Here is a 12,677-nt window from a genome sequence, read left to right on the forward strand (position 1 = left end):
CATTTGTGGAAATCACATGATATGTATGTGAAAAGCCAGGCCGATCCTTATGCAAGGCCGGACGGTTGAAAAAGTGGTCTAAGATACTTATCAGAATATAAGGATAATTAATTTCTGTATCCATACTATTGAAAAGAAAGTCGGGGATATTCCACTGGGGGTGATATTATCTATGAGCCAAGTTTTTATAAGCATTTAGGTACTGATTGTTTAAATGCAACGTGTTATAGATTTTGTGCAAACACGTAATGTTCGTGTAGGTGTTTTTATGCTATGCACGTGAACATAGTCAGGGTAAAGTTTGAATTTTTAAGCATTATTAGCAGACTACAATCATTATATCGAGAGTTAAATAACTTTGATCTTGGCGCACAAGACCCTTTTCATCAGAACGACTTGAAGGCACAACATCACGCTTTTCGACAATATTTTAGCCTATGAAATGCATATTCGTCTTTTGTGCTCACTTTACCTTCTTCTTGATAGAAGATCGATTCCCCTATCTGAAATCGGAGAAACTTCCAAACGGAGAACATTTGCTAAATATGGAATCTAACCGAAGTTCCGTACATCGAAAACAAAAATGGTGACTTTCTTACGCTCAGCTGTCCCTCTTTATGTCGGACATTTTAGCAGTTTTACTTGTTGGTGTCTTTATAATTATTTGAGGTATAACAGTGTGTTCTTTTTCTACCATGATTAAAATGAGGTGATGTTACTCCAGCATAAAGTTTAATACGACATTCAAGGCTTTTCTAATGTTTCAAAAGTGAAGTACACGTTTAAAATATGACGCACCGGCAACAAAAACAACACATTTCAACTTGTACCATATATTCTTGTGTTTGTTTTGAGAAAAATACATGACTTACCCTTGCATGTGCTTACTAGGTGCACATAACAAGCATACGCATGAGCATACATTCAGCTACTTTCACATGTACAACCATACACACATTGCATAAATACATACACATGGGCATACATTCAGATACCTTCTCATGTAGTATCATACCCATATTACATAAATCCATTGAAAATGGACATACTTTCAGATACCTACACAAGTAGAATCATAGATGCATACACACGGACAGACGTTCTGTTACCTACACATGTGCAATCATACACACATTACACAAATACATAAATATGGGCACACATTCACATACGTTTACATGTACAATCATATAGACATTGACATAAATACATACATGGACATACATTCAGATACCTTCACATGTACTACCATACACATATTACATAAATACATTGAAAATGGACATACATTCAGATACCTACACAAGTAGAATCATACACATATTACGTAAATACTTACACATGTGCATACATTCAAATATCTTCACATGCACAATCATTTACGCATTTACATAAATACATACACATGGACATACATTGAGACACCTTCACAATTATAATCATACACATATTTATACAATACATACACATGGGGATACGTTCAGATATCTTAGATTTACACTCATAAAATAGGCCTTCAGCCTATTGCTTGTCGTAAGAGGTGTCTAACGGGATCTGGTTGTCAGGTTTGCTGACTTGGTTGGGACATGTCATCGCTTCACAAATCTGCAGATCGATGCTCATGTTGTTGATCACTGGATTGCCTCGATTATTTACCGACCACCGCCATATAGCTGGAGTGAGTGAGTGAGTGAGTTTGGTTTTACGCCGCCTTTAGCAATTCTCGAATAATCGGATCCTGCTCTAGAATAAACTTTTGAGTTGGAATAATCAGTGGTAGTACATCACTGTAAGAGTGTATTGGAATGAAAATCCAATTTCATTATATAGGTCAATCGCCGCCTGATTTTCAGGGAAAGAATTTGCTTAAATATCTGCTCCCTCAGGAACACGGTTAAGTACAAAAAGCAAACGTTTAATTTGATAGTCAGCCCCTGTTGAGCCTGCAGAGTTCAAGCTGGAAGATAAGAATCATACTCGCCGATGATTTTCTGCTTAATAACATCACCCAATACGACTTGTATTTGAAAAGAAAAACATATGTTTGCAGCAGGAAAGACAGAGTCTTTTATATATTGTATCAAAACGTAACATAATTTACCATATTATCTACATTCTAGTTTCATTTTTAGTAAATAAATTGATCCAAATATTTGTTCTCCATAAATATTTATGTTTGCCTTTAACGATGGTCACCTGTATTTAAATTGTCTACATCGGCGAATAATCAGATCCTGCTGTAGAATATACCTTTTTCGTTGGAATAATCAGTGGCTTCTTTGAATACATCACTGTGGGAGTGTTTTGGAATGAAAATCCAATTTCATTGTATAAGTTAATTGTTGCCTGATTTTCAGTGAAAGGATTCACCTCAATATCTGCTCCCTTAGGAACATGGTCAAACATCTTTCTGGTAAGTTCGTATCCAACGTCGTCATTATCTGCATACGTTGGACAGAACATCCATCCTTTCCAGGTTTCTTTAAGAGCTGCATAACCAATGACGTCTCCAGAGCTGGGTTTCACCGCTACAAGGACACAGGCTGCTTCACCAATGATGCATCTGTGAAAGATAGTTGTTCTCTTTATCGGATATGTCCGTGCATCGTATTTCTCCACTAGTTCCAGGGGAGCGTCAGCTAATGGAAGAATGCGGAACTCAGTCCTCGGTAATGGCGATAACTTTTGGTTGGATTTTGTAATGGTCATGCTGTGAATTTGTTGTAAAGGCTTGAAAACGTTGAGATTTAGCTCAGGTTTAAGTGCAGTGACAAAGACATTTTTCTCCTGAACTTCTGCTAATACTGCACTTTTCAGTTTCCCACCGATCCCTTGACCTCTATATTTCTTATCGAGAACAAACATTCCACCTTGGCAGGTTGCGTTGTCCTCTTGGAAGAACGTTTTGGAGTTACCTGGACATGAAACAAAACTTTGCAATGTTTTATTCGCAAATATTTTAGTAATTCAGTAACTTTGATTTAACGACACTTTCGACAGTTTGTCACTTATATCCAGTGTTTGCAACATAATACTTTACTTTGTCAGTCGGCCCTCGGGTCTTTACAATATACAGGCCCTGACTGAAATCTGCAGGAGCATTTTGCTAAAGCCAAACCAATACAAGCAAAACAGACTACACTGTACACAGTTTCATATCGTTTCAACATAATCAGATGTGTGTATTTGTCATAGACTGGTGTTAACATTCCTAAGCGCAAGGCGCTGAAATACCAGGAAGTGAAACTGTACGTTATTGTAACACGATTGATGATCCCCGAACGATAATAAAGAAAACAGTTATTCCACTTGAAGAAAAACAAACCAAAAACGTACAGATAACGTGCTGAAGGTCAAAAGGACGTGCAAATATTTGAAACTGCTGGGCCGATACAGTATCAGCCAGCGCTGGGTTTCCGGGCCGGTCATTATGTCGAACGCTGCTTATATCACGGGGTGGAGGGTGGGGAGAGGTTGGAATGATGAATGCCTCAGACGATTACAACTGATCAGTGAAACCGACAGGCACACGGGTGGTGATTACATTCACAACGGATAGTTGTGTGGGTATACATTCTACCCACCAGAAACACATTCATTCATGAATAATATCAAGCACCAACCTAAGTATACTGAACCAAAACAGTTTAGCACCCTGGTGTCAATGAGCCTTTAAAATGATGATCCTGCTTCAAAATGTCTAATTCAAATGTTTACACTGTCAAATCTCTTGGCATTGATGCATGACGAAAAATCGAAATGCACGTATATTTGTTTCAGATGCTGATGGTAATCATGGGAAACGCATTTTGCCCTTGTTACACAGAACAAAACCATCCCGTGGTCGAAGTTTTAATGCACACACATTAGGACATTCCCCAGAACGTCAAAAACGTTTAAATGTTTCAAGCATTCAGCATGGTCCGGAGAAGAGGCATGCCTGAAAATCAGCGACACGATGGCATTGGGAGACTGCAGGCTGGTCAAACCTTTCAGGAAGTGGCGCATCATGTTAATGTGCACAGGACCACGTTTACAATCGGCACACATTCCGCAACGATGGCGTCGTGCACAGTGGAACAGGACATTATTCACGGACGAATCACGATTCTGCGTCGATTTTGCTGACGGGAGACGTCGGCTATGGCGTCGAGCAGATGAACGTTATGATGTGAATAACGTCATTGAACATGACCGATATGGCAGAGGGAGCATTATGGTTTGGGCTGGGATCCATGCCGGGGGTAAAACGGACTTTATTGTTGTCCGAGGAAACCTCAATGCACAACGATATTGTGATGACATCATCAGACCAGTGGTTATCCCGTTTTGTTACAAAATCATGGCTTTACGTTTCAGCAGGATAACGCTAGGTCACACACTGCCATGCTAACCAGGAACTTTCTTCAACAGCACAATGTTCAACCTCTGCAGTGGCCAGCAAAATCCCCACGTGTCTCTCCCATAGAGCATGTTTGGGATATTCTTGACAGGAGTCTCCGAGAATTGCACCCCAATATTGATAACTTCCTTGACCTTGAACTTACACTCGTACGGAAATGGGGTAAGATTAACGTTGGTGAGCTCAGAGCAGTTGTTGACAGTGTGACGTCGATGCACATCCATGATTCAGGCCAATGGAGGTCACACATGATACTGACAATTGTGGCCGAGTTTGGGAGTGAGGAGACGTTGTTGTGAACACTGAGCTTTTGGTGATTTTCTAGCCGATAAATAAAATGCGACAATAGTATGATTTGCAAATACAAATTATTTTTGGTATAATATGATTTATGCCATTTCGCACACGCGCGTGCTAAACTTTTTGGGTTGAGTATGGTTGTACAACACCTTAGGATTAACAGACTAGCACAATGTTTGCTAAATGTATGGAAAATGGCTTAATGTTACTTGTTTTAAAGGGCAGACAGTGTAGATTGCAAGAAACTGTGATATGACTGCAGTTAGTGCAATAAACTGTGATATGATTGTAGATATATTAATAGTTCACCTCTGAGTCTTGGCAAGAAGTTTTGATATGACTGTAGTTATTACAATATTTTGCCAATATCCAGGGCACCAAATGAGTTTCACCCAGGATTTGTAGGAAAAATGAACAATGGTCCTCAATGGTATTATTGATGGTCAAAACTAACAATAACTAGCACAAATCGTCACAGAGACAACAACTGACTCACCAACGATCCTTCCATCTTTCTCTTCTGCTACCCACCAATTCGAGTGATCGATATCAAAACATTTGAGTAGATATGGGAGTGAAATGCTCCAGCCTTCTTGTTTAGCTAGCTCAGCGACGTGTTTCACGTCAGATCGGCAGACCAAACGTCTGATCGTAACACCTGCCATGGTAGTTATGTTGAAAACACCGGGCCCTCTTCTGGTACGCACAACCTGCGGTATCACCTGAATGTATCTCAATGCATTTGGTGTAAAGGTCGTCGGTGAAGTCAAAACAGGTATATTGCTATTTTATACTATGGATGAATTTTGTAACAGGCTTGGTATATGTTTACCGCAGTTCTCAGCTGTGGCGTCCTTGTCAGTATCGGTAAAGAGAAAATAGCTACCAGGTGTCAGTACTACCTTTTCAACTGGTCTGGGCTCGTCCACTGTACACGGGTCTCACGTTTCAGTGTGGCACGGGACAGATGATTCACGTGCAAGTTGAGAGCAACGAGATTTACAGTGGTGTGGCCAATGATAAACTATTTGTTGAGATGTCCCATTTCATTTGTCGTGAGAAACAACTGACGGACTGTTATCCCGTCAACTTGGTGTGAGTCGATGAATTTCCAACTGACTGACTGGCTGACAATGCGTTGCAAAACATATTACAGTAATGAGCGCATTTATGTCGAAATATTAAAATGCTTATAAATGTTTTAGAAAGGGTTCATATTTATGCTTCTATAACGGTTTTTTGGAGTTTGTAGTCAGTACTTGTAACTGTAAGATATATGAAGAATTTGGACGTTATCTAAGTACATTTTAAGAGATTGGATAGATAGTAAATATGGTACAGTCACGTTTACCTAAACAGACCCGTGAAGGTCCCAGGGTAGAATAGGCCTTCATGCTTGCCATGAAAGTCGACTATGCTTGTCGTAAAAGGCGACTAACGGTATCGGGTGGTCAGACTCGCTGACTTGACACATGTCATCGGTTCCCAATTACGTAGATCGATGCTCATGTTGTTGGTCACTGGATTGGCTGGTCCAGACTCGATTATTTACAGACTACCGCCATATAGCTGGAATATTGCTGAGTGTGGCGTAAAGCTAAACTCACTCACTCACTCAGTATCCGAAACAAATGTTATAATATGATGTGTATGTATGATAGACTTTGTAATATAAAGTAAACTGGGTAACACGTGGAAAATTTGGTTTAATCATGTGGATTTGGTTATGTTTTTAAACTTCATTGCAGTAGTTTCCAAATGTATATATGAAATCCAACCATCCATTACACTAAATACATACTCTTAAAAAGTAGGGGAACTGCATTTATTTAACACTTACGTGCAGTGGGGAAACAGGAGTGGGGAACATCACGTGCAATGGGTGGAACAGTAAGGGAACGTCATGCGCAGTGGATGGAACAGGAGAGGGCATGTGCAGGGTGAGCTCAGGTTATTGTTACAGTAGTATATTTACTTTCATGCAAAACATCCTCAACAAACATATGTCATGTACTGTCATTTTCGGATAAATGTCCTGTCGTTTCTTTGAAGTCTAATATGGAGAAAATTCTACACTGATAATTTGCGCTGTAAAATTCAGGAATCATTATATTTCACAATATAAACAAACGTCGAGGGTACATCAGCGCATAGGCCACGAGTGACCAGTGAACAAAATAGTTATCTTACCGATCACCTCAATGTTCATTTTGAACAGTTTTAAGCATGGGTATCGGATCGTACACTTCAGCCAACCTGTGTGAATCAGACGATTTGAGTCTTGCATCTTGCTATTTTTTCGCAGGTCTTGTCTCAGTAAAGTGCCCGCGGTGTAATTCCTCTATAATATATGCCGTATAATATTCACAGGAACTACACTTGAACGTTTTGTCACAATTATTGATTGGAATGCGAGGCAAATCTGTTGGTAGCCATCGCAAAAATATGCAGACGACACAACAAAAACAGATTAAGAGTAATCTCCCTTCCCTGGATTTGCATTCGCAAAACATCGATAATTTCTGTGCACCATGTATGATTCAATGTTATTCGAGAGTACTCCCACAAAGTACACGAATGTGTTGCCATTGGCAGAGGGGTACCTTTAAATGTACCTCACTTGTACCTCACATCAAATGTGTACTACCCTTTAAGAGGTAACTACCTTCATCAGATGGTCAGGTTGACTTACTGGACACATGTCACCGTATCTAAATTGTGTTGATCGATGTGGATGATAATCACTGGATTGTGTGGTCCAGACTTAATTATTTACATACCGCTGCCATATAGCTGGAATGTTGCTGAGTACGGCGTTAAACATCTACCAATCAAGCAATCAATCAATTATATGCAGTATATATCCTACCTATACTTTGTGTATCACTCCCAATCTCGACTTTAGGAATATGAAACGAAGCTCCGGGGTAATATTCTCAAATATGAAGATATACCATGGTATGTTTCGGCTAAACATCTGTTTTACAGACGCTTTACTATCAGTGCGGTTCGCGGATTATTGATCAGAGCAATGTAAGGATTAATCCAGTTGGTTTACCTTAAACAAGTAATCCGGAATCTCACTTCTTTGCTGCTCAGGGTATCCAACCAAGAGTTTTGACGTTGCCTGCAGGAAGAGGGACTTGAACAAGAACACTGAACATTGGAATTAAAGGCTGTGATCGAACCCTGAAATTCCATACACACTGACAGTAAAAGATTGACGTTGCAACTACATTTCTCTACACAGTCCTAATTCTAATAGGAGCACGAATACATGTATCGTAAAGGTCGATCATATCGATTGTGAGAAAGTATATCTAGAAATAATATCTAGAATAATTTAACGGATATAATGTGTTTATCACATTATGTAGACATCAGAAAGAAATGGAATAAACTTAAAACCGATGTAAGTAAGATGTAATTGGAAAAACGAAAGTTGAACATTATTTGGTTCTTCTTAGATGTGCACAAACACCTCTACGTATGATCCTGTCTGTGGCAACTTTCATACTTACCTCGTTATCGTCGCCTAATCTAATGACACAAGACAGCTGCTTTGCTGTCGAAAACATTCCCTGAAAGCACAGCGTGTCTTAAGAAATTACAGACACAATGTAGCAGGAAAAGTCATCACACGCTGGCTTTTCTGTCACTGTATTGAATGTTTATAATCGCCCTTGAAAATCTGAAATATTGTTGTGCTGGGTTTTTTAAACTTCAGTATTTTGACGTATGTATAACCAAAGAAAGGCACAGGGAAAATGTAGGACATAGTGCTTGAACGTTACTAAATGCGAGTGTGGGAAGCGATAGACCTTTAAAATCCACATATACTTGTTTTGTGTGCGAAATATACAGCATGGTCTAGAAAACAACATAAAATCACTGCCACGTCTATCATCTCTATGCACTCGTGTGAACTTCGAGCATTGCTGACCTTGTCAGTCTCGGCTTTTCAAATCTGACGTCACTACCGTTATCTGGCATGCAGACCACGTGACACACAACAGTTACACGTAACTGTTTGAAAAGAGAAACACATCAAAATAGCCCTTTGTGACCCTGTTCCATCAGAGGATACATGTCTGAGAATAGTTTGTCGGTCAGTAGTTTGGATATTCTCTACCTTTACCTTTATGACCCAAGAGGCTAGGTATCGTCACCTGGGGTGTCAGAGACTATTTGCGGACCAGGGGGACAAAGGAAAGGTGGAGACTCTAGGGATTCCAAGTCACTGAACTGCCAAGAAGACGTGGACCTTGAATCCTTTAGAGGCAGGACGAATGACAAGAGGACGACAAGTATGCGACTGGGGTCAGACGTGGACCTTGAAGTCCTTTAGATACATGATGACTGACAAGAAGACGACCTGAGGTCAGACGTGGACCTTGAAGTCCTTTAGAGGCAGTAGGAATGACAAGAGGACGACAAGTGTACGATCTGGGTGCAGACGTGGACCTTGAAGTCCTCAAGATGCACGATGACTGACAAGTGTACGACCTGGGGTCAGACGTGGACCTTGAAGTCCTGTAGAGGCAGTACGAATGACAAGAGGACGACAAGTGTACGATCTGGGTGCAGACGTGGACCTTGAAGTCCTCTAGATGCACGATGACTGACAAGTGTACGATCTGGGTGTAGACGTGGACCTTGGGGTCCTTTAGATGCACGATGACTGACTGACCACAGAGAAGAAGGTACAGAAGCTTTCAAATCTTTTAAAGAAACCATGGATAATAGGCTTGTTCCAGTGATGAATTGTTTATAGGACGCTTCCCTTTCCCAAACGTATAATAACATAGGTATCAAGACGATGGTTCTGTCACAGTTTATTGCATACTTTGGCTTAAGGTTCAAAATAAACATTCTGTCGAAATCCTATGCGAAATGATTGGCAGATCGCACGGTTTGAAAAGCATTTACAGGAACCACGAGTAGATCACCGCCATCAGGCCCTGAAATGAACATCAGTTGTAACATGGAATGTTCACATTATAATCGTAGACTTAGATTACGTCATCATGTTTGTTCCATACGTGAAGTGTAATATTGTTCCCTCTTCAATAACAGGCATCAACAATTCCCTTCAGTTACCATTTTTGATTTGACTGAATGTCAGGAAGATATGTATTCAGCAATATTCTCTTCTAGTATATGACGACAATATATCCCTGTATATTAATAGAGCAATGGTGCAGCCATGTGGCTAAAATCTTCGCTCACCACGACGGACTAGGTTCTACTCTCTACATCTATCTATATAGAAACATACCTCATATAGAAATGTCCAACACTTCATACAGAATTATTCTTTTATGAAATCCAAAAAATCCATCATATTTAAGAAGAATCACTCTCAGTAGATACTTTTCTAGGTAATCCATATTACCTTTCAGTGCATGCTAGGAAAAGTACAAAGTACCCATTTATACTTGTAGTAGTTTTGGTATTCGTTATAAATACGATATTTACAAAATTTAGGAACACTCCGTGTTTAAAGCTAAGTACAATAGTGCTCTGTTTGTTCACTCCCGGTACATGTCCAAAATTAATGCCACCTGAAAAACTGCTGTTTATACGCTTATAATGTTTGTAACGAATGTTCCGATGCATTAATCCTATTGCGTAACTCGATGTATACACATGTACATGTGTTTTTGTAAACATGGGTGTGATTTTACATGCGTGGGCATCTAAAATGTGTGTTCATGTGCATGCATTTATGTAATGTTTCTATGACTGTACATGTGTAGGTGTCTGAATGTATGCCCATGTGTATGTGTCTATGTCAATGTGTGTATGATTGTACATGTGTAGGTATCTGAATGTATCCCAAAGTGTTTATATTTATGTACATGTGTGTATGATTGTACATGTTTAGGTATCTGAATGTATGCCCATGTGTATGTATTTATGTCAATGTGTGTATGACTTTTGTTGCCAATCCTTCGTAAGATATACAACCACAATCCTGTCATTGTAAAGCACCAAGGAATACTGAAAGAAATAATCAGTTCAATACAAGAAGTCAATACAGATTACATATCAACTATAGAAAATAATTCAAAGTTACAAAATGTATCGTACCTTATGTTGTGCAGGTGCCTTACCTTGACTGGCGGGTTTACTGTGGGTGATTAAGCAGCTGCCAGGTAAAACTAGAAAGAGGGCGGTTTTAAAGAACAAATCTACACCCATTACAGGAAGATTGGGAGTTATATTTTTAACAGTTACAGGTGTAACAGTACATTGGTCTTGGCTATATGACTTGGCGGGCTCAATCTACGAAATACGCATCATATCAGAAAGCGCACGTAAAATAATTGTAGGATAGTATGATGTATAAGATTATAAATCATCATCAGGAACATGCTTCACTTGCGAGTTGACAGTTGTTATCATATCAGATATTTCTATCAAATCGTATTGCTTTGTATTTGTGATTCTAGTAACATTAACAGTGCTGTAAGAGATTTAAATAATGTGTCATTGTTTGTACTCACCAATATCCACTTCCAATTAAAATAAACATCCTGTACTGCTTTAGGAAGAACTGATAAAGGTTAATGAGGAAGACCCGAAAAGAAGTCTGAAGAAAGAAGAAAAGAACACTGTCATGTCAAAAGCTAAAGGCTTTGAGTGACCTTAACATTAAATTTGCTCATACACTAATACTTACACGCAAGTAAATACTCACACCACTCGTACAAACACACTACCACTTAAATCTAAACAGGGTGATAACCAAATTACAAACAGGCCACACACAATTCCCATAAACCATACACAAAAAAGAGGCCAAGTCACAAGAACTTATAAAGGAATACAGAGGCTGAAACGAAAGGTCTGCTCTGTTTTCAGTGAGGCTATAGTTTGTGAATTCCTCTTAATCTTTAATCACTGAATACACATACAAGTGGAGGACATTCCTCCATATTTATACAGAGGCTGTGGGGTAGCCTAAAGCTTAAACTGTTCGCTCGTCTCGACGAAGATAATATTTTTCTCATCAACAAAAACTTGGCAGTATTCACAATGGCAGGATCTTCACAATGTCTGATGCGGTAAAACAGTGGGATATATAACATTCTGAAATTGTGAAAATACCGCCAAACTAACGTAAAATAATATTCATTTTCCACAACCCCTAAGTCACATAACATACTCTGTCCTGTGTCCTCGTGGAACATTCTTATGTCTCGTTTTTCCTATACTCTTCATACAAAGTAAGGGAACCTGATCTTTCAGTTTGGATAGGAAGTGTAAACGTTTAAGGACAGCAGTCCTATGAACGCACCACCATTTCCCTCTATTACCACAACATATGATATGCACGTACACAACGCAGTAGCCCCATACACGTGCATGGGGTCCCATTCTTGATTTTGACGTTTTTCCAGGAAGGTCGAGAAATCACTTAGAATATCAATTTTGACAATCATCTTGCATCACACATTTGTTAGTCTTTGTTTCTAGTCGTTTGTTTTAAAATGAAAATCGCACACATGCAAAAAACATGCCATAAACCAATCATCTTTCAAACTTTTTCAAAAGCGACTACATTACAAATAGCTATGGTTGTAAGGAAGTGCAAATGGTGATGCACTCTCAAAACATTCAATGTTATCATATCAACATTGGTTGACTCCGATAAATCTCCTAAATATATTTAATCGTAAATAAAAAAAATGAAGTTCCCCTACTTTTTTTGAAAAGTATATATTTAGTGCATTGGGTGTACATCGTGATCGTGTAGTTGATGTCCTCAAAGAGGTGACGCTCTGCAATGAGATCTGATGTACAGGAGTGGGGGATAGTTTAATAGTTAAGGCGTCTGCTCGTCACGCTGAAGACCCGGGTTGTATTCACCACATGGGTACAATGTCGTGATATTGCTGGAATATTGCTAAAAGCACCATAAAACCATATTCACTGATTCTGATTTAAAAGTGCTATGTATTGTGAGTGA

At 39.2% G+C, this 12,677-nt stretch overlaps 1 protein-coding gene across 1 annotated transcript; it reads right to left on the reverse strand.

The window, feature by feature from the left end:
• Positions 1-2,211: 2,211 nt before the first annotated feature.
• Positions 2,212-5,367, reverse strand: LOC137265969 (uncharacterized). The gene is made up of 2 exons (XM_067801456.1): positions 5,199-5,367; positions 2,212-2,915 (listed from the first exon to the last, which is right to left on the reverse strand). The coding sequence occupies exons 1-2, from the start codon at positions 5,365-5,367 to the stop codon at positions 2,212-2,214; spliced, it is 873 nt and encodes a 290-aa protein (XP_067657557.1).
• Between the last annotated feature and the right edge of the window lie 7,310 nt (positions 5,368-12,677).

This window comes from Haliotis asinina, chromosome 15 (genome assembly GCF_037392515.1).
Source record: "Haliotis asinina isolate JCU_RB_2024 chromosome 15, JCU_Hal_asi_v2, whole genome shotgun sequence".
Classification (NCBI taxonomy): Eukaryota; Metazoa; Mollusca; class Gastropoda; order Lepetellida; family Haliotidae; genus Haliotis; species Haliotis asinina.

Bases quoted from the DNA above. Each gene is read 5' to 3' on its own strand.
- LOC137265969 (XM_067801456.1), bottom strand. From the start codon at position 5,367: ATGGCAGGTGTTACGATCAGACGTTTGGTCTGCCGATCTGACGTGAAA. The intron at 2,916-5,198 runs GTGAGTCAGTTG...TTTCATGTCCAG, and splicing joins GAAAGATGGAAGGATCGTTG to GTAACTCCAAAACGTTCTTC.